This window comes from Artemia sp. Qi Xiang Cuo, chromosome 2 (genome assembly GCF_049724085.1).
Source record: "Artemia sp. Qi Xiang Cuo chromosome 2, ASM4972408v1, whole genome shotgun sequence".
NCBI classification, from domain to species: domain Eukaryota; kingdom Metazoa; phylum Arthropoda; class Branchiopoda; order Anostraca; family Artemiidae; genus Artemia; species Artemia sp. Qi Xiang Cuo.
The window spans coordinates 34,649,779-34,674,008 of NC_142795.1; the positions used below are offsets into that span (position 1 = coordinate 34,649,779).

The 24,230-nt window shown below is 36.5% G+C and overlaps 1 protein-coding gene across 1 annotated transcript in view; it reads left to right on the forward strand.

The window, feature by feature from the left end:
- The first annotated feature begins 396 nt into the window (after positions 1 to 396).
- LOC148955171 (uncharacterized) overlaps positions 397 to 24,230 on the forward strand; it is a 232,017-nt gene continuing 208,183 nt past the window's right edge. The window contains exons 1-2 of the mRNA XM_089108088.1: positions 397 to 571; positions 7,857 to 8,115. Of these exons, the coding sequence (XP_088964214.1) occupies positions 407 to 571; positions 7,857 to 8,115 (424 nt within the window). The 5' untranslated portion in view covers positions 397 to 406. The remainder of the gene's footprint in view (positions 572 to 7,856; positions 8,116 to 24,230) is intronic.

Below are 24,230 nucleotides of genomic sequence, written 5' to 3' on the forward strand. Positions count from 1 at the left end.
CCTTCGATGTTATTTTAGTTACTAATAATTTACACCCACCCATGAAACTAGATCAAACAAAGCATAGGAAAGTTTTTTGTCACTACTCTTTTAAGACAGGATATTGTCCATGGGCTATTACAGAACGAATCCAATGATAAAGAACTTCAATTTCGGGCTTTCAAAGCGGCTATTGTTACTTAGAATAATGGTTTTCGTAAAGTATATTGTTTCGGCATCTATTTCGTGTGATTATTATTAATCTACTAAACATGGATATACCTTAGCCAATCAGGCAAATCTAACTTATGTTATGGTTTCTCATTGGTTACCATATGCAGAAAGGGTGATACTGTCATGAAATAAGGCAATTATTAAAAAAAAGAAAATTGACAGTTAACTTCCAACGCTCTTCGATGTGCTAAATATGGAATTTATTTGGTGTTTGATGCCACCAGAGTTTAACTTGAACTCTTTAACGCACGAACTAGCAGCGTCTAATGAACTACCCAACGGCAGAAAATTTTACCCTCTTTTGGGATTACTAACACCAATACAATGCAAAAAACTGGATGAGTTGTCAAAGGATAGCGTAAGATCATATTCTTATTCAAATAATTCTTTAAAAAAAATTTCACAATTAGAGACGTGTACAGGAGGAGCGGGGCAGGGATGTAATTTTATATGGGGTAGGGGGGTAACAGCCATCTAGAACACAGTTCCCCCCCCCCCTCCCAGACGCCAGTTTACGCGCCCCGAGCTAAAATTTCGCATCTTCAAAAATCTTGTCAGAACAAAGATAGGCCTGTATAATTCAAGTATTCACAGAAACAGATTAGTTTCCTTCTGTATACCTTTGCCTTTGTAGTACTACATGACTCATTTTCATTGTCATTTCCACTTGACTTGGGAAAATCGGCTCCAGCTTTACCCTTCTCCTACAGGATTTTGACAAAATTACGCCATTTGAGCGAAGAATTTGGAACACAGATTGTTCAGACACTTGAAGATTTTTATAATATGATGATTAACAATGTTGCGTCATTTTCGTATTTGCCAGTCCTTTGGACATCGTTGAACAAATTGCTGCAAATTCTTTGATTTGAAAAACATGTTGTCTGGTTACTATATTTTCCCAGAAGAAGTAGGCTCAGAATTTTCAGAAGAGGATCTTCAGTTAAGTATGAAGGGGCATAATTGCTCCCTAACTCCCTGCTATTTGGTAGAATATCCACGAGCTCTGTGTACAATGTATCTGCTGAGGCAATTAGCAACACTTGAATGTTTAAACCCCCAATTACAATACTAGTCTGTTAAAGTAGAAATATTGTGATAAAAAATGTGAACTTTAGCGAGGGGAAGGGGCGTAACTAGCTATGAGGCAGGGGGAAACTGCCCCCTCCATACCCTATTTTGCCCCCCCCCCAGCTGGAATTTAGTTTCTGCAAAAAACCTTCTCAAAACTAAGATAAGCCTGCATAATTCAAGCATCCAGAGAAACAGGTCAGTTTTCTTTAGAATATCTTTGCCTTTATGGTAATATATTACTCATTTTTCCGTTTTCACTGCTGTTTTCCCTTGATTTGGGAAAATTGGCTCTGAATTTGCCCTCCCCCCCCCGGTTATGATGAAATTACGCCACTGGTGAGGGGGGTCTAAGGGGTGGCACCAACTCTCAATCCATAAGAGATCAGAATATGTTACTAAAGGGAACAGAAATTAAACAAAATCAACAAGTTTTAGTCTGCGCTTTGGACTAGACTTAGTGAAGAGGAATCTATCTCCCATATATTATTTATTTCATTATACTTCCAGACTCATTATATAGAAAGGAGGGTTGTTAAAACTGGGAAGAGGGTTGTTCGATTGTGAATTAAAAGCTTTTTTGTCTTTCCAAAGGATCAAAAGGCGCAAAAATGGGCCTCTGGGAACGACAAGACAAGGACATCTCCAAGGATAAGGATCCAAAATAACGAAAATAGATGATATAGAACAGAAGTTTCAAAGATAAATTTAAAAAAAAAGTAAAAATTTATTGAAGTCTAAGTCATCCTGGGATTTTCGACATGCATGATTTAAGGGGCCATAAAGAAGCCTTAAAGATGCCAAACTTGTATAAATCAAAATCATGTAAGGACTTCTAGCCTGCATGATTACAGGGCATGTATGTCTCTTTGGTCCATGGCCTTCTGACACCTCCCCCTTTTACCACTTATATAGGCAGATTTCAAAAGAGGGCATAAACCCTCTATAGTCCTCTCCCTATATTTCACTTACATAAGTATGCTAAAAACCCCTGCGAATTACTGCTCTGAGTCAACACAGATTTAATACATATTTAGCAAAGGGGTTTTGATTTTCAACAAGATTGAACATGAGGACTTAGAAGCTTGCTGGATGTTAATTTCAGCTTATTTTTGCAATTTCGGATTAATATCCCTTATGTTGGTTTCCAAGCTCATTCTCACAGTCTGAGCTCTCGAAACCTTTAGTATTTAATTTAAGTTTAACTCGGTTTAGGTTTATTTATTTATCTGTATCAGTATATGTTATTTCTATGTTTTACGTGATCATTTATTTTAATTTCTGTTCGGTTTGGGTTTCATTTATTCTTTGATAGTAATTTCTGGTCATTTTGATTTTGAATTATTACAAGATTTTGTTTCTGTTGGTCTTAATCTTAACTTAGCTCTTTATTTACAAATAATAGGGACAAGAGTTTTATTAGACAGTGCAAACAATAGCAAAATCTCTGGATATTTTGGTCACATACACAGTTGCCGTCCTCATCTGCTGAAGACGGTCACTGTGCATGTGACCAAAATATCCAGAGATTTGATTATTGTTTACAATGTCTAATAAAAGAATTTGCCCTTATTGAACTGTTATTTGTAGGTCATGGAAAGGCATTGTGGTTTTCAAAATTACCTTCTCTTTACTTTTTGTTGAAAAACTTCTTTACTGGATAAAATTCAATATACCCAAGGCCTCATCCAGGGGTTTATGGGGTTCCCCCCCCCCCCCGAAATGTTTATCCTATTCGTAAAAACGTAATAAAAATAAATATGAAACAGTTTTTGATACGTTTTTAAAGTTTTTTGTTATGTAAACCCTCCCCCCTGAATAACTTCTATTGTAAATCCTTACACTCCCCCCCCGAAGCAAATCCTGAATACATCCCTGAATATACCATACCAGGATAGTAAATATACCATACAAGGATGGGCGCTTCAGTGAAGCTTTTTTAATTCCTGAAACAAGAGGCTGTCGATAATCTTTAACACACAAAACGGAAGGTGCCTCATAACTCAAAGGCGCGTCTACTATTAATCTAACCATGAAAATTTGGTCATGCTAAGTTATTTGACTCCTAGAGAAATACATCCAATGACTCTATAATTCCCACATTTACTCTTATCGCATGTCTTATTGAGCGTTTTGATTAAACTTTTCTTAGAGTCTCTAAGCACTTCCCGTTTTTGCAAAATCCCATTCACAATTTTCAGTCTTTCTATCTCTGACTTTGTAACTACCATATTTCAAAAGCTCACTTACCATACTATTAATGCATGAGCCTTTGTTCTTTTCAATCCTTTTAGTGCCATTTCTAGCGATCTTTGCAAAACAAATCTTCCTTTACTTTCAAACTATTAAAAACTTTCTCATTATTTTTCATTGTTTCCTACAACTTTGTCACGGTCTAGCATACGGCTTATTATATATACTGGGCAAATGTTTTTCCTTTCTTATCCTTAACACTTTCCTAATCACTAGTTGTGGCACCATTTGTATCATATATATATTCCTAAATATTATAGAAAGTTTTGTATTTTCATACAATTAATGGTCTGCTTTTATACAAATAACAAAAGGTACTTCCAAAAAGAATTATTTTAAGACAGTGAAATTTAGACGAAACTAAGTTAATATTTTGGCATTTTATACAAGAGCTTTCTTCGGCGCAACAAAGCCAATATAAAATTAGACTTACAATACAGCAGATAAAAATTAAAGATAAATTCGACAATAAAACAGTCTCTTCATCATTACTTAAAGCAATTTCAGTCAGGACTATAAAAAAGGCACGAATTTATGTCTGCTGTACTTACAGACTGTATGTCTACTATTTAAATCTAATTTGAATTTCTGTGCAAGATGAACTTTGAAAGGATCCGATTTGCTAATTTAAAGTGCGCATCTGAGTAGCTATTGCGACTTTTTCTTTCTTTTTTTTTTGCTTTTGGTTTGACCGCTTTGTGTGGAACCAGCAGCCAGAATTTGAACTGCGTCTTTTTTTATATTTCTTTACCGTAAAAATGTCCTTTGCGTTCAAACATCTTTTTGAGAATTTTGCTTTGTTTGTCGGACTTATAACCTAATTACTCTCTCTTTATTTTTCTTTTTTTTCGATAATTAAGAGGTGTTCTGCTGTTCTAGCTCTAAGCACAGTAAACAGGCAGTACTTTACTATGCAATTTGTAAAATATTACATGTTGCTGTTACGAAGCTCTCATTAGCTTTGAACTATTAACCATTTGAGACTTATTTCAGATATCCACTTAATTTTATTGACATGTAGATCAAAAATTTGGTTATTGTTGTTCTTTTTTTTCAATTTTACAGACTTTCTTTCCAACTTTCGACAAGACCAGCTTACCAAACATGAAATACACTCTACACTTTATGAAGCCGGTAGATCAAGAAGACTAAATTTGCTTTTGTAAATAACGTCATTGAAATGTACTTGTAATATCTAAACTAAATAAGCTTACACAGCCAAATTTAACCCTATAATAGTACATTTTCCACAAATGCTGAAATTGCAACTTTGACATTACTTTGTAAGTATTCCTAATGCCTTGTGTTCATTTAGAGCTTCGACATCTTCAATATCTTTTAAACTATTCATAGATGGATTTAGGTGAAGATCTTACAAACAGTATCTTTCTAAACTAAACTTAACGAATGACCACTTCCTAACAAATAGCTCAAAGACGTTGTTTCATAAAAGTCTTCCATCCAGTATTGAAGCTTCTCATGCAGTGTTCAGTGAAATTAACTGTAACACCACTAAATCATCTTTGGTTACTAGTGGTAAAATTTCGTCCGGCCTGAGCAATTCCAGCCAAAGCCCATATTAAAGCCAATTGCTGCCTGTTCTCAATTGAAAAACATTAAAGCTGTTGGAAAAAGAACGTGTTAGAAACAATTAAAGGTGTAGTTTGCAAATGAAATCTCGTTCTCTATAAGCATTAGGCTATAGATTAATAGTTAGGGAAGGATCAATCTAATTATATGTCACACTTGTGAGGAAAAATTGAAGATTTTCATGTAAGGAGAAGTACACTAAATTGCCTAAAGAGCAAAAAAACTGGTAATTGCACAAATATTTGTATATATTTTGACAAGGAATTACAACAATTCCCAAACCTTAAAAAAGAAAACCAAAAGTTTGAAGCTTAATTGAAATCATTGTTAGAAATCTGACTTGCTGTAATAATCAAGTATTTTTGATTAGACCTCAGTATGAAAAGATATTAAATTGCCTGAAGACCAAAAAACTGGTAGTTGCAAAAGCATTTATATATATTTCAAAAAGGGGTTTCAAAAATTCCAAAACCTTAAAAAAGAAAACCAAAAGAAGCTCAGTAGAAATCGTTGCTAGAAATCGGACTTGCTGTAATAATCAAATATCTTTGAACAGACTGCAGTACGAAAAGAAATTTAACTGCGGAAAGAGTAAAAACGGGTATTTGCAAAAATATTTGTGTATATTTGAACAAGGAATTACAACAATTCAAAAACCTTAAAACATAAAGCCAAAAGTTTGAAGCTTAGGAGAAATCGTTGTTAGAAATCGGACTTGCTGTAATAATCATCAAATATCTTTGAATAGATGCAGTATGAAAAGACATTTAATTGCGTAAAGAGAAAAAACTGGCCATTGCAAAAATATTTGAATATATTTTAACAAGGGATTGCAACAATTCAAAAACCTTAAAAAATAAAACCAAAAGTTTGAAGCTTAGTAGAAATAGTTGTTTTAGAAATCAGACTTGCTGTAATAATCAAATATCAAACAATTCGTGGTAACGAACTGTAAGTAAGGAGCAACCCGGCTCAATGGTAACCGAAACCCGAAAAAACGGAATTTTGATACCAATAGATGCATCAAAAGAATCAGATTTTAATGCTGATTTCAAATATATAAGTTTCATGAAGTTTATTGCTACCTATCAAAAGTTAAGCGCCTGAGAAAATTTGTCTGATTTTTGAAAAAAGGGGAAAGACCCCCTAAAAGCTATAGAGCCTTAATGAAAATCACACCACCATATTCAGCGTATTAGAAACCCTACTGCAGAGATTTCAAGCTCCTATATGCAAAAACGTGGAGTTTGTATTTTTTTTTTCCAGAAGAAAGATCACGGATGCGTGTTTATTTGGTTGTTTTTTTCCAGGGGTGATCGTATCGACCCAGTGGCCCTAGAATATCGTGGGTGACTCATTGGAACGGAAACTAACAGTTCTAGATCCTTTTTAAGAGACAAAAAATGGAGGGCAACTGGCCCCCTCCCACGCTCATTTTTCTCCCAAAGTCACTCGATCAAAATTTTGAGATAACCATTTTGTTCAGCATGGTCGAAAATATGATAATTATGTCTTTTAGGATAACTTAATCCCCCGAAGTCCCCGGGGGAAGGGCTGAAAGTTATGAACTTTACCCAATGTTAACATATAGTATTGGTTATTATACAGACGTTTTCAGGGGGATTTTTTCTGGTAGTGGGGGGGGGGGCTCAGGGGTTATGTGGGAGGATCTTTCCATGAAGGAAGTTTTCATGGGGTAAGGGACATTGCTAAGAAAGGGGCGCCGGATTTCCCAATATTATTTAAAAAAAGATTAGAAATTATATATATAAAAAACAAGTTTTTCATCTGAAAGTAAGGAGTAACATCAATACTTAAAACGATAGAAAACATTGCGTATATGATTAGGTTCACCCCCTAGTCAATACCTCGCTCTTTAAGCCAAAGATTTTTTAGTACTTTCATAGGAGCTTTTTATTCTAATCAACGCCATTTGTGATTAAGAGGTCATTTTTAAAGAATTGGAACAAAATTCGAACTTTAGCTTAAAGAGCAAGGTATTGACTAGGGGGTGAACCCTCTAATATAAGTATTAAAAAATATGTGAATATAGAAGTACGTTACGTAAGTTAATTCGTAAAGTTACGTTTATTTATTACTAATAAAAACGTTCGTAAATACAATTAAACAAGTTTCGAGAAAGCCATTTAACCAAATAAAGTAAAATTAATATTCAAATTTTGTTTTAATTATTCATGTAGGCCTACGATGAGCCAAAATCAAAACCTGCATTAATTCAAAAATGTTCAAAAATTAAATAAAAAAAACAAGTTTTTTTAACTGAAAGTAAGGAACGACGTTGAAACTTAAAACGAAAAGAAATTATTTCGTATACGAAAGGGGATGTCCCCTCCTCAACGCCTCGCTCTTTACGCTGAAGTTTTAATTTCTCACAAATCTTTTTTTTTTAACAATGAAAAACTTTAGCGTAAAGAGCGACGCGTTGAGGAGGGGACAGCCCCTTTCATATACGGAATAATTTCTGTTCGTTTTAAGTTTCAACGCCGTTCCTTTCTTTCAGTTAAAAAACTTGTTTTTTTATTTAATCTTTGAATAGACTGCAGTATGAAAAGGCGTTTAATTGTGAAAAGAGCGAAAACTGGTAATTGCAAAATTATTTGAAGACAAGCTACAATGAGAATCCATATAAAGAAGCGTGCCGAATGCCGGCAACTCATAACTGTTCCCCGGCAACTGAATGTAATGAGATTGATATTTTTTTTTTTTAGCATAAATGTTTAATCGGAGGTTACGATTATTGCCACTCAGTAAACGGGACCCAAGTTCGCCTGTGCAATTGGATTAGGTTTGTCACGCTTACATCTATTAGAACTGATGCCAACTTGGAGGCGAGCGCAACTTTGAGTGGAAGCATAGAGTTTACAGTTGCACGGAGCATAAGCAAAGGCGAAGTAATAAAAGTCTTTGACGGTAGAAGTAGCAGCACCAATGGTGTTTCAGTCTCCCAAAAAGTACAAGAGCAAGAAGGTATGTTGTATTTGGCATAGGCTTTGTTATCGTAGAAAATAGAAAAAAATAATAAATCCAAAAATAAATCGTCATTTAGAAGCAGGGTTACAACGTCCCCCTCTCGCTCTCTAATGGCCTGAAAGGCTTCTTCCTTCTAATTTTTATTTGTTTTTGTTGTTGTTGCTGTTGTTTTTCGATTCCTAAGATAAATATTATCTTCCTTGCTACTATATACGCTTTTGAGTTAGCACAGTACCTATACTGGCCTATACCTTTTATTGTTATTTCCATTCGAAGAAATTGAAAGAACACAATTACAACTGCTTTTGATATTAGCCCTATCAGTTCAAATGTTTAAAAAGGCAATCGGTAAACAAAATAACTGCAATTCACCAGCTGGAAATCTACATTGTACTCTAAAATGCTTAGAGTAAAGCATTAGTTAAAGTGTACTGTAAAGACTGGTAGATTCTTTTTTAAAGGTCAATGTAAATAAATTTTGATAACTTAAATGCATAAAGCGAATGAAATAAAACCATGGCCAAAGGCGTAAGGATTCAAGGAACACAATATTTTCAAAACGGTACTATCAGTAGTAGCCCAGTTCTTTTGGTCAAACGCAATGAAAACCTTGAAAATGTAAAGTCTGCCACAACTCTGCACAGTAGACAAATAGCGGTAGTTAAAATTTCCGTTTCCTCCGTCGCTAAATGTTAACATAGGCTCAATTTTAGGATTTATTTTACACCTCTGTATTATATTTCTGTGGGCATATCAAACCGCTTGTGACGAAGAACGTCAAATGTGGGAATTCAAGCAAGTTTATTTTTAGGCCCAACTTTGTATTTTTGGTTCTTCAGGTCAATGTGGAGGTTCTATCTACCCTAAATTTACCATTTGGTTAGAAGAATACATTTGGATATATGCTTTTGGCTCTTGACAATAACAACACTCGAACTAGAGTATTGTATGATTCTTTTAATAAATGAGCTCAAGATGCATTTATTTAAACAAACAAGAAGTTAAAAATACACTTGAACAAAGTAATATGATTATAACGAAATCGTCCATCAATCTTCGTTTAAACTCAGTTTTGTAAAATGATGGGGATCAGCATGGCTTCAGTCCTCGAAAGACCAGAAACCATACAAAATTTCAATTAATATATTTTAAGGCATTCTTCGTCCCCGCTCAAAAGAGTTCTATAGTACAACTATTTTTAAAGCTGGCTGCGAAATTTGGTCTGAAATAGAAATAGAAAGCCAAAATCGTAATTCTTGTGATGAAAAATCGGAACAATACCTTACGATCATTCTTTTCATTAACCAACAAGAAAATAATCTTGAAAACAAAAAATAGATTAAAGAAAGGTTTTTCTTTGAAAGAAGTTTTCAAAAAAATTAAAGGACTGCAGTAAACCAATAATGAGCAAAGCACAGACGAAAAATGATACAAACTTAATACGAACAAAAAACACCATATAGGAATAAATGAGACCCACAACGAACAGAAATTACAATGAATAATAAAGTCAAAAATAAACCAAAACAAAAAATACCTCAATCAGGAGTTGGAGTAAAGTCCCCTAAGCCTTTTAAAGTTCAGGGCGTCAATTGCGCTTTACTGAATTAAATTTAAAAAAAAACAAGTTTTTTTAAGTAGTTATAAATTACAAGTTCAATGAGTCCAAAATACTTGAGACTTCCAGGAACGAATGTCATTTTACATGAAACTGTCAGTCTACTTTCAATAGTTCTTTTCAGTAATCTTGGTAAACATAATGATTTCTCTTTTTGGCGATGCTATGAAAAATAGAAAAATACTGCTCAAAATAAAAGATGTTTTCAGCAAAGCGCAGAAGACGCTCATGGCTAAAGAAGGCTTAGGTGGTGTTTTGTTCGTTACGGGTCTCACTTATTCATTGATGGTTATTACTAAATGTTCTAAGGTTGAATCTTTGTTTTACTTTCTTTCTACTCGTCTTTGGTTCACTTTATTTTAAAAAACTTCATTTATGGAAAAAGCCTTTTTTTTCTTAACTAGTTTAGCTGTTGCGCGTTGCTGTGATCTCACAAGAAAGTAAATTCAAGGACACAAAAACTATATTTTTGTGTCCATATATTTTATCTACAATATATGTATTTACAATTATATATATATATATATATATATATATATATATATATATATATATATATATATATATATATATATATATATATATATATATATATATATATATATATATATATATATATATATATATATATATATTCAAGCACGGATTCCCAGAATATTTTTCTTCAGTTTTTAACAAAAGTCTCGTACATTTACAAAGTTGTGGTGGATTGATGCATATGTTTTTATATTTATGCAATTACAGAGATCCTGTCCCTCATTCGTATCGTTTTTAATACCCAAGACGCATAAAAAATTACTCAAGATGACACTCTGCTTTGCAGAAAATAACAATTGAACAAGGAAAGTGTTATTTTAGCGTCTGTACAGGATAGAAGGAGGAATTATTATTTAGTATATATGACCCGTGTAAACTCATAGGAAGCCCAATAGTGCTGAATAAGTAAAGACTTGAGAGGGCACAATCCTTTAATTTTTTTTCTGACTAAGGCACTTAGTATAGAAGAGGCTGTTATAGAAACTTCGAAGGGTGGTCATTTGAATGGAAATTGAAAGTTATAGTGTCCTTTTTAAAAGTCAAAAGTGACTTGAGGGCAACCAGCTCCCCCTCCTTCGCCCATAATTTTTCCAAACACAACCTATCAATATTTCAAGACAGCCATATTGTTCAACATAGTTCAAAGGTCCAACAATTATGTTTTTGGGCTATCAACCCCACACAGCCCTCAGGACAAAGGCTATAAATTATGCTAGTTACCCATCGGTAACATTTAAGGTTTTCATGGAAAGGGTGGTTGCATAAACTTCGAAGGGTACTCATTCAATTGGATATCGAAAGTTCTAGTGCCCTTTTCAAGAGTCAAAGGCGATCAGAGGGCAAAAAGCATCCCCTACACCATATTTTCCCCAAATGTCTCCGATCGGGATTTTTAGATAGTCGTTTTGCTCAAAATATTCAAAGATCATATAACAATTCGTCCAGGGTCCAAAACCCAAAAGCCAGGGGATAAGGGTTGTAAGTTATGCTCCGGAGGTATATAAGGATTTTATGGAAGGGGTGGTCATATAATCTTTGAAGGAGACTCATTCTATTGGAAATTAAAAGTTTTATTTCTCTTTTTAAGAGTCAAAAGTTATCGGAGGGCTGCTAGCCCAAATCCTTTCCCCAAATGAGTTTGATCGAAATAGTATGAAGATTTTATTACAATATCTCCGGGGTTGACACCCCCCCCAGATCCTGCAGGCAAGGGTTGTAAATCACGCCCCAGGGGCATATAAGGTTTTCATGAAAGGGGTGATCATACAAACTTTGAAGGAGACTCATTTGATTAGAAATTGAAAGTTCTAGCTACCTTTTTAAGAGTTGAACGTGATTGGAGGGCAACTAGCCCCCTCACCCTCTTTTCCACAAATGAATCCGATCAAAATTTGAGATAACCATTCTGTTCAAACTAGTCCAAGGATCCTATAGCATTACCTCCAGGGTTGACACAACCCCCAGAGCTCGAGGTCAAGGGTTGTAAGTCATGTCCCGGGGCATCAGTAGAACCCTATCATGAGGTCCGACCCCTCACCCCTGCTGCCATTCACAATTGAGTCTAACTCCGTACGAACACCATATATAGACATAGCCTCCCTAGTGGAAATGGATTTCCGAGAAATTGATTGCGTAACCTAACCTAACCTCATGAGTTCCGGAACGAACACCATATATGGGCATAGACTCCCTAGGGGAAATGGATTTCCGGTAAATTGATTGTGTAATCGATAGGGAATTTTATTGATCCGATAACGGGAAACAAATCACGTGTCTCCTTCTAAGCCAATCATAGGGCTGGTTACATATTAGTGATAGAGGACCCCAGGGAATTTAAAAAAAGGATATTTACTATAGTTTTTATTAGTCTGTGAATTGAATTCAAAGGAGTGAGAAGAAGAACAGTTTGACTTTGCTCATTTGGATATATATTTGTGTGGTGATGAGTGGAATGTTTACCTTATTAGAAGTTGATAGTGGAATTGATGGTAATACTACAAGAGCACCAAACATTGCGGTGGAAATCACGAGAGAATCACGACTTTGTCTGGAATGGGATGAAGTATTTGCAAGATATGTGATATCCTTGAGCAAATTTAAAATGGAGGATCAATTATGTTTCGCTGCTAAGGTTGATATAGCACATGTGAATAGACTTCAATGTGCTTTAAGTGCATTAGTGAAACATATTGAAGACAATAAACTGTATCGCTAATTGTACATGCTTAGTATTATTGTTGTTGTAATTATTCAATAAAATTGTTTCGAAATCGAAAATGTTTCCTTTCTTTTTGTCAGGTTAGAATGCTAGGGCTAACGATTCATGGCCAGTCTAGAGTCAGCAGTCAGAGTGAAAGGATTGAAAAATGAATAAATTTGAGAAAGAGAGAATTAGTTTGAATCTAGTGTTTATGGAAAAACATTTGATTTCGGATGACGATTTTCTTGAGTTATCCCTTCAACGGAAGATATTCTCGCAGGGAACACTTGACAATATAATGAAAACTGATTCTCCCCCATAGCACTATTGTATGAAACTTTTAAGATGTGACTCAAATGCTTATACTCAATTTATTGATACGTATATTAATTGGAACAAAGCAGACTCATATCCTGGATACACTTTTGAAAACATTGCCAAGGAATTCAATGTAGATGGCTCCCCCCACCATTCGAAAGAGGTGACGTCACAGAGCTACTCCTGTTCCATTCCTCCACCTTGAGTTTATCCATTGGCAGGGACGATCAGTTTCGTTTTAGCTGTGAGAGAGTCAAGTGACATTGGAAACCAAAAAAAAAAAATGTTCTATACATGTCGATTATGCATGTACACTCTTGGCAGTTGGACTCAATGTGAGAATTGTACAATTATTGATGACTATAGTGAAAAGTGCAAATTATGTAATCCTTGTAAATTACATAGAGGCTATGCAGTAAAAATTAAAGGATGTAATTCATGTCTTGAGGAGATTTGTGACTCTCACCCTAGAGGACACCTGTGCTCCAATTGTCACTATGATAAATGTGATAAGTGGGAGAATACTTACCCCGCTATGATTGGAAAGAATCCCAAACGTGATTTTAGTTTATTTCTACGAGATCGGTATCGTCGTGGATTTAAATTATTCTGGGAGGAGGAGTCAGGTCTACGATTCACCTGTTGGGGTAAAAAGACAATTTGGTTTCTACGTCATCGTTGTGACGACACTGTCTATTATGACTATAAACCAAGTGATTTTTATTTGGCAGTTACCGAATGTGATTTACCATTTGAAAACACAGTATTTGATATTGCTTCAAATAGTCAGATTGAAACTAGTGAATTTCATAATATGAATGCAAGTAGTATCATTGACTATACAAAGAGATATGACAAGAGTGAAGTTACATTGTACTGTAGAAAATGTGACCCTGACTTTGCAGTCAATCAAGATCAATATACAGTGAATCCAAATGATTTACCAGCATTAGTGGTTTACGACAGTTGCCTATACACCGATGAAGAAATCTAAAGTGAAGATTTAAAGACATTGTTGTATATATATACATTTTATTACTAAACAAATTCACAAACATTTTTTAAGCACTTTCCTCATAGGGCACTGAAATCAATACTCTATAGGTCTGAGAGGATATTTTCCACTAGCAAGTCGTTCAGACGTGGATTGTCACTATACATATGGAGAAACTGCTTGTAAGTATAGGCGCGCTATCGGAACACAAAATATAGTAGTGCATGGAAGCCACAGCTTTTAGTCGTTAGATCCTGCACCCTCTTCCGATTTTGAATAATAGTTTTCCCACTGCTCTCAATATAGTTGCTGATGTGGGGTGTTTAAAATGTATAGGGTAGACCAAGAGGATCAAAAAATTCAATCGTATTCATTGTTTGAAAGATGCACAGCCAATGACCCGTCAGCACAGTCGACGGACTGCTATTAACAATAATTAAGCTATTGTTTGCACTTTGAATTTTTCCAAGAAAGTCCGATGGCAGACAATAGGATTTGTACTGTGACATGAATGAATACATATTAAATACATTGATTATTTGACTGGTGTTCGTGGTGCAAAGTATATAAGAATACTGCCATCGGGAGCAAATTTGTTTTAGGTTTCATATTGATTTAATGAAATTAGTGCAACACTTTAAGCTAACGGATTGACAAATGTACACTCTAAACACACACTCCCCGTACGTACTATACTCATATCCTGTGTGCCAGACAAATCCACTACAATGATACCATGTGTTTTAGTAAACATTTCTTCGGTTATACCATTTTCAAATAGTTGCGAATCGTGATCTAGGGTTTGCATGGTCAACTCATACAATGTTCTATAGGATTTATCAAAAGATAGATTGTAGAGTGGGATACCGTTTACTTTGCACACAAGAGATGAAACTCCAAACATTCGAAATTTATGTGGACATCCAGTCCACGATCCTATTGCACTGGCGCTTTTTACAAATGCCAAAGCGAGTTTTGACGAAATTTCACCATTGATAAAGGATGAATCGGTGAAGGTGCGTGACCCAATGGCAATATGACGTTGATTGGTGATTGTATGAGGAACAAGTAGTAGATTAATATTATTTCCATTGGCAGTTTTTCAGTTTTTGTTGCTTTTGCTTTGGCAGTTTTTCCACTGCCAAAGCAACAGAACTCATGACCTGTTGTTTACGTACATGAAGTATTACCAAGGTTAGGGAGAGACTTACATCAGGATTGGCAGCAAGTTCTTTTCTCAATATGAAATTGGATGGTGCAAGCGTCAGTTTTATATCCACTTTAACATTGGGTGGTAGCCATTGGGGTATATCAAATATTTCATAATATATTTCTCTAACTAAATGTAATCCACCAGTTATAGCATTTTTAAGTGCATCTGTACTATTGGTATTAGTAATACAGTCATATCCATTGGAGGTGCCTCTCAATTCCTTGTATGACTTGGGTCTCATCAGCATAAACTGCGTATAGCTTGTATAAGTTGAGAGATTGTTGCTTGTGCTCACCAGTGTGCCATTGATGTAGACACTGATTTGACGAAATAGATTATGTAATATACAATTTTCATAGGATATTCCATCGGTCCGAATTGGCATTGTATTATTGGATTTTGGACTTTCATTTGTAAATCTATAAATGTTCGAAGACATGTCCATAAAGTAGTCTTCATTGGAATAAATTTGAAAGTGGATATTATCAGACAGGGGTTGCTGTGCATAAAATTGTTCATAGTATCCATGCTTGACACTCACATCAACATTTTCTGCATTGAATAGATTCAATGGTGAGGTGATTGAAGATTGAAAATCTTTATGCGGTAGGTAGGACATCTTAAGAGAAGAAATCTAGTTTCGATCTAACAATTCTCTTCCTGGGGCTTCTTCTTCTGTTTACAGTACGTGTCGGCTTTTTCCTTCTTTTATCTAACAGGGACGATGTCTTTCGTTTGTGACCTGGGTGGAGACTGAAGAGTGATGCATTGTTTCACAACCTTCTTAAATCTTTTCAGGTCTGTTTTAATCCCTTGCCCTGGGTTTACACATTGGACCTGAGATTTTCCGAAGCACTTTTTTTAAAATCCTTGCCAGAGCCCCAATCGTATAGTGTAATGGATGCAAAATCTGTCGCAGCCGGTACAAGATATTTTCTAGCCAGAGGTAGTGCAGAGCGAAAGAGCTTAGCAAACCAACTGCTAAGACCATAGCCAGACATTGACGAGCGACCTTTGTAATAGTCCATTCCATTGCCCTGTTGTCTTGGGCCAAGAGTATTAACATAGCAGTCAATATCAGGGCAAATGAATACCACTTTTCTATTAGACATCTTGCTGTTGTTGAACGATGGGCCTAAAATGGCATGTAATCACAGCCAAACCTTTTGAAATTGCTATGGCATCACCTAATTCAGTTCGTAGTGTTAACTGACAGAGTTCCAAATAGGAAGTGTCAACGGGAATATATTGAAGATGCTTTATATTGTAGTGGTGAATATGTTCTTGATTGGTCTTTCGTTCAAGAACTCGTAGGAGGGGAAAATTTGAATTACCAACCCGAGATGTTCCCAAAAATGAAGCGTAGAGAAATATACAAGTGTCCGTGGAGAAGGCAGGCGGGTAGTCAGTAAAAATGAAATTAGTGTTTCCGGCACTTTTACCGTTGATTATATTGAGCTTAAAGCCAAGAACATCCTTTAGGTTATCATTGAGAATAGGTGAACTAATATAGATCTTACTCTCCTCCTTTGAATAGTTGAAATGAAAAACTCCTTTTTTACGAGCGGAAACTCTTTTATTAATAGAACGACATAAATCATTCATACAGGTGAGTTCCTCGTAGGGTAATTCAATATATGGATAATTCATCCAATTGATTTTTTTAATTTGTTCTTGATCACTTGAGGTTGGTGGTGGCCAATCATAGGGTCTAATTATGATATCATATTTACGATCTTTTCTCAGGATGCTGTAGGTATTTTTGAGAATGCATTCGACAAGAGCCACTTCATACGCGCCCTCGAATTTGATGGTGGGAGAGAGTTATGTCCAAAAATTACTTGTTCTATTCAAGTCATTGCAGAGAGGATCAGAAACATTGGACATGAAAGTCAAATAGAAATCATTGGGCATTGTTAATATATTCAGCACTGACTCAAGAATCAAAATTAGAGTTGTATACTAGCCAGCGAACAAGCCACTGTCTCTTGCCCCTGCGAGTAAGACTCTTTAATATCTTTTCAATATGATAAATTTCACTACTGTTTCTAATTTTTTGTAGTTTATAATCATAAAAACCGCCGAGAATCTCATCATCTTTGGTGTCTCGCAGTCGATATTTCGTGGACTCGGTGTCCAGGATTTTGGACAATTTGAAAAGTTCAGTGCTCCATAAATAATTCCCCTTTTCAAAAATATTGGTGGCTCTATTAATTCGAACACTATCACCAACATTGAATTTCTTCTTCACATTTTTTTTTCTTTTTCACCATTGGAATATTACTTTAGAACAGCATCAAATATGTTTTCACTGTAATGAACTTCCCGAGGGCTTGAGTTGGACAGACATCGATGAGGTCGATGATTGTATATCCGCATGATTTTATCTAAATCATGAATAAAAGCAGATGTATTTTTCAGTGTACAATATCTTGAAATTAATAGACGAATCGTTCTTATCAATCGTTCCGCCAATGCAGCCTTTATCGGACTTTGACTATGATAGAGTGTTCTATTATATTTCAATAGAACCTTTTGCACATGAGGATTAACAAATTTGCTACCGCGATCCGATTGAATTTTTCTATAGCAATCCTGTTCATGGATACTTTCAACGGCCTGATCAACTTCAACAGCTCTTTTAGTCAGCAATAGGATTTCATAGGCAGAACGACCAGGGATACTGATTGCCTACAGAGTATATTTGTAGGATACACTTTGACACCGTTGAATCGTATCTAGAGTTAAAAGATCCGTTTGCATTATATGCAGAGGGAAAAAGGCTTTAGTTTGTCAATATTGTCTACCACGAAGCCTGTGATTCCGATGCAGTTTTTAATTCAGTTCATTATCTATATACTCCTTTGGTTTTTTTAATGAGCTGTCGGAGAAATCTTTAGAAAGCATTGTAGGGGGAACTGAGAATGCATACTGTTCCACTATTTTAGAAGACGTGTTTTAGAACTTCAACTACTTTGAACGTGGACACGCAGTGTAAGTTCCTTTCACCTTTCGCAAGCTGGTAGGCGAATCAATTTGTCTTCGCTTTCGACTAGTAGTTATATGTGTTATAAAATCACTGTTGCTGCTGCTGCTGCTAGTATTTTCAAATATTGAATCTTCTTCTTTTTTAAATGGTGGTGCTGGTGTTGTTGGAGGACTATATTCTATTAGTTTCTTTAGAATTTGCTTATTGCCAATAAGACTTTTGGGGAAGTTTGATGGATTTAAAAAGGCGTATAGATTATTGTCAAATGATAAAAGTCTTTTACGATTCGTCACCATGTCGCAAATTAAATCAACAAGATTATAACTTTTTCCCTGAATAATAATTCGTTTCCCTGTGCTGTCGACTTGAACTTGATGATCATCATCATCATCACCACCAGTTTCCAACATGAGATAAGATAATACTCTTTTACTCTGTTCACGATAGGTCACTGGCAATAGGTTTCCAATTTTTAATACAATTGAATTAAATTCATTCTCCTTTGATTGCACTGCTGCTGCAGAATCTTGAGGAGATGTTTCCTGTTTAGAAGGATCTATGACGGCGACAGTGACAGCGGTGGGTCTCTCACGATAAGGTTTACGTTTGTCCACACGTCGCAATGCCTCTTGAAGTAAAAATAGTTTTTTTCCGTCGGCAATATTCTTATCATTAATGAATTTGCTTAGATTGTCTTCAAAATGTTCGACGGGCGAGAGGACAAGTTCAAATGGTGTCAATTTATAAGTTTTAGCCATTCTCTAGAGAAAACTGTTTAAAAGTCCTGCAATTATTGGCATTAAAAGTGTGAAAAGGCTACCGCCCGCTTGAAGGAGCCGTTTTCTTTTAAACTATTTCACCTTCTTTTTAGAAGCCAAGGCGCCTAGATTGGAACGATGTTGCTTTGTCTTTTGTCTAACACCTTCTTACAGTTGAACATTGCCCTCGGTCAAATTTAAACAAAATTCAGATATTAGATTAATGAAATCATTGTCAACACCATGTTTGAGTATAGCCTTCCTGAGTGGAGGTTTTGAAGTGCCTAAAACGGAAAATAAATGCCGTTGTTCGTTTAGTTTCTTCAGTGTCATAATGTCAACTAATAGCCTTTTCTACTGTTCACCGGAAGATATACTGTAATTTCTTTGTCGAAAATGTCGGTGACTACACGTAGATCCTCGGGCGTGACACTGATTAAGATCCAGCAAAATGTAACCGTAGGGTTTATTAGTCTCCTAAGTGTACGCTGACAGCAGAAATTTGGGGGCGCCGGGATATATTTGCTTATTGAGAGTTATTAGCGAGCTAGAATCACGAACAACTCGATAGATAATATAGATTGTGCAATTCAAAGCAAGGGTTCGCATACATTTGCTCTGATGAAACAGATTGTGTAGAACTAGGGTTATGGAAATCTGTTCATGATGAGAGCGAACGGTGAACAGCTGTAGCATTTCCTGTGACAACTGTTCAATGGATTCAACCTAATCATCAATAATCAGCCACGAGTTCGGATCAATACTATTGAAAACATCAAGTCCCTGTATGAATTGTATTGGTATGTTTGTGGCAATAGCTTTTATTTAATCGTAGGACTCCTGCCAAATACTATGGCAATAATAAGTTTTCTTTGGTTTTTCCAAAAATATTTTCTGACAATTTTGAATTATTTTAGCTAAAAGTGTTGTTTTCCCCGACATTGATGGACCACACAGAAACGATCTGAAGGGTGTTTTAAATTGATACTAGCTGCTGCTTCTGTTGTTGACAACAGTCGGACTACAACTAACTGTAAATCATACGTGACCAGTGAATAGGTAGTAGTAGTAATAATTTTCCTATAGATCTATCTAGTACGTTAACAAGAACAACAAAAACAATATTTCATGGTCATTTATTTGACATGAAAACTCTATTTGTTCAACATGAACAACAACATAAGAATAACACTTGTGCAACAAGAACCTGACAAAAACAATATTTCATGGTTATTTATTCAACATGAAAACTCTATTTGTTCAACATGAACAACAACATAAAAATGTTGTACTTTATGTACAGCATAAAAAAAACACTTTTGTTCAAACATGAACAACAACAACAACAGCAACAACACTTATTGTCTTAAAAAAAACACTTTTTGTCCAGCATCACTTTTTGTACATTAGCACACACACACACTATTTGTACAACACATGAAAAAAAACACAAACACTTGGAACATGAACTTTAAAAAAAATAGCACGGTTGAACATTATGAATTAAAAAGGGACCCCCCCCCCCTTTGTCGCTGGGCCGAAGGCCAGCCACGTGCGGGACCCCCCACCCCCCAGGAGCCGCGGTGCCGGCTGCGGGCGGGACCCACCACCCCCCGGGGCCGCGATGGAAAAAACTGTTTACAATAGTTGTCGTCACTACAGGTTAGGTTAGGTTAAGTTAAGGGGTTAGGTTAGTTAATTTATGAAAGGGTTAGAGCATTTAATTTATGAAAGGTTAGTGGTTAGGTTAGGTTAGTTGGTTAGTGGTTAGGTTAATTTATCCAGACCAAGTTGATTGCGATAGTCTATGCATTCAACACGGCCTGAAATAAGATAGTGGTCATGTGGCAGTACACTTAAGCCATTCTCAAACACAAACACTTTGTCGGATATAAACGGCATTGCTTTTTTTTCCACTCTTACAGTATAATTTTTATACAGTACAGAGCGAATTGCAAGAAGTCTTATTTTCACTACTAGGCTACTCTCTAAACGGCCTCTATACACACTCATGTTGAAATTGTTCTTTACAAAATGTGTAGGCACCCCTTTACACGCCTGCTTTACATCCCCATTATGTGTTTCAACGCAATAAACTTTAGTACCCGGGAACACCCCCCTGGATATCAAATCACTCCCCGTCTCTGATTTTAACATTAGTACTTGGTTGGGGGCTTGACGTTTCACCAGCTCGGGGTAGAGGGATGGATTCCAGTTGGTGAAATCCATCCGCGAGCTGATGTGTTATCCATTTTCAAAATCCCCCAATAAATCCCCGGTTTTTACTTTTAATAGCAGATAATCTGTATGCCCATAGTAAACTTGAACCTCCCCCTCCCTTAGCCATTGTACCTTGCACACATTGTAAAAAAACGACAACATGAGCTTCTTGGAAATTTCAAGTACTGAACTACCTCTTGCTATATTCTTGTTCAGTACCATATTTCTCTTTTTTCCTGTGTAGAAGAACCATGCCAGCCTCTATGCTCGTGAACGTTGTAAAATTGGGGTCGGCAATAATTCGTGCACACTCTAGAGGATCAGTCTCGACGTCGCAGCGAGATCTGTTGCGTACGCTTTCACACATTTTGCCAAACGCTTAATTTAGAATGCTTGTACATTTCCTTCTCCACTTTTCTGTTTGCCCTAGAGCGTTTATCAAAAAAATGTCGATAAACGTCTTCAAATAGGGTTTCTGATTGAATTGCAGGACCCTATGTATTTTGGTGATATTGAAACCATTGTTCACCATCCAGTACAAAAGCACATGGTGAACAACGATATTCACCTTAGGGTCCAAATCAGCAATCAGTTTTTGCTTAGAGGGGGTCCAGTGCATCCCCATATCCTCAACCAATGATCAATTGTAGGGGCTCAGTGAGTCCCTGCTCACTGGTTGATTGATACAGGGAAAAGCAAAATCTCTGACTGAATCATGAAGCGCCAGTGGAGTGTGCCCGTCAATTTCAAAGAACCATCATTGTGGCCCATTGTCCTTGACGGTGGTAATGTCGGGGAAATCACAAGGATTCTCAAGCCATTGATAGTTCCCACACGGCAAAGAGTAGTGAGACATTGCCGAGTGATACAATGAGTTCATGTCCAAGAACACTGCATTTGACTTTGCATCGGTGCTGTTTTGACAGCTCGGATCAGTTGACAAGACGCGATCCCCATGTAAAAGATACCCTCCCCTCATTGATCTTTCTACAAAAAGGTGTTGATCCACGTCGGTGATTAGACCTATTTCCTCCCTACTAATTTTTAAAATCAAGTCCATCACCAAATGTGGTGTGGAAAAATAAAAGCCTATATCTAGTCCGAACTCTGAATAGATTTGGTCTGTGTTCTTGCAGACTATGTCCAACAGTTAAAACGTCAATGGCCAAGTACAGTCTACAATAACCCCACCCATTTTTACAATTCCCCTTAGACCACACCTTCTTGGCAAACTCATAGTCCTCGGCTGTTCATTCACTGTTCGTGAGTGAATTATAAAAAGCTTCAATTGGAGGTAATTTCACCTCGCTTAAGCGAGCGCCAGAACAGTAATAGTCGTATGCGTATACACCTTTGCAGGTCAATAGTTCATACATTTCACTGTCTGGAAAGTTCTGTTTAAGCAAGGGAAAGCTATCAAAATTGTCACTTTTCTGCACCTGAATCAATTGACTCAATGCCTTGGGAAAAAGACTAAAGGAATCTAAAAACCTGATTTTATTCCAACACGTATGCCCATTATTTACTACCTGTCATTTCAGCTCGAGAAGCACCAACTTCTCGGCCGATTTGGAAATGATGTTATAGGTAAATGAATTATTTACCCATGGACTATCTACTCCCCCTCCCTCCCTGTGCATACATGCCATTGCCGGTAAAATAAATTTCAAATCATAATTTGCATTGTGGATAAAACCTGGGATAAAAAAACTGCTGGCTAACGTTTAAGTTACATGATTGATTCGCTAACCCTCTAAAATTACTACCCCCAGAGGATATTTCCTGCCACAAGTGATTATGGTCTCTGACTTTCCCCTCCCCCCTCTTTTCCCTCTAGTCCCTTTCCCCTTACCCTCTCTTCAAACTCCCCCTTACAAACCCAGCATATTTTATGATTTTTAATCGCGAGACGATCCTCTGCAGACAAGACCATTGGGTACTGCGTATTTCTCAAACGAGAAATAGCACCATTAGCGGTGCCAATTAACTTCGTCAGTGCCTTGATCATGAACTCTCCCTCATCCAATGTTTCTACTATTTCTAACAACTGCATGGTGTTAAAACTGTCTCTTTGTGCGTGGGCATAGGACACTGCAATAGCTTGATGTTCTTTGATTCGGTTTGGAAATCGAGGATCGTTCACTTCCTCCAGCTTAGCCTCACAATCCAAAGATATTTTGTTGCTCTGGAAGAGGGTGTTTTGAAAATTTTTGAAACGTAAAATGGCCCTATCCCCTGAAACCGTTTCCACTTACTGGTAGCCATGCCGTCTACAGTGCTTCATATGATTTTGCAACTTTAATTCTGTCCAGAATCAAGACAGGCATGTCAGACAGTAGAAACGTACCCCCTAGTCTTACCCTCTCCCAGAACTCTACTGATGTCTGTGATTGGGTTAAAATGGCCAATTGAATTGGCTAGGTCACTAGATGGTGGTGTGTACAACAACCACACCCAGTGTTTGACCAATTCAATCGACGGACCTCTTACTGGGAACACCACCCCTCTCTTTTTTAAACGAACCCCATCTTCAAATTCAGCTTGTAATTGAACCAAAGTAACGCCGATATTCAAATGAGCACTGGCTGTTTCAAGAATATCAATAGACCTTAGCGTTACTGGGTAGTTTCTTTCTAAACAAGTGAAATATGCAATTGGGAAATTGGATCCCTCCATCCGATGTACAGCCCAATGATCTAAATTCGTCTTGGTAGTGTCATCTGCTAGAGGCTGAAATGCTGATATGAGGAAAGCGTACTTGAAACATTTTTCAGCTGTTTCAAAACAGATCCGCTGGACACCTTGACAACCTACTAAATCAGAATTATATTTTAAAACTGTCTCCCTGTCATACCCCCCACCTGCTCCCCTCTTAAAATAGAATATGTCTGAAATTTACAAATATTCACGTTTACATTTTCAACATACAGAACTACTGGTGCGCTCCAGTTTTCGTTTTAATTCTCAAGATGCGCAATAATATGACCGATCCACTCAGAAAAAACACCCTCAAATTCACAAAATTCGGATAGATCAAACGCATCTCGGTGTGTACATAATGGTGGTAAACTTCACTTTTTCCCTCATTTAAATAAAACACCTTTAAAACAATAGAAACCTTAATTGAATCCCTACCACCCCACAACTGAATTTGGTTCTCCAGCAGTGCTCGAATTCTATCTACATACTCATGCACAATTTCTATGGGATCAAACACTAAATTACCACACAAAAGCGAATTAAAAGGGTCACCAAAGGTTGCAGT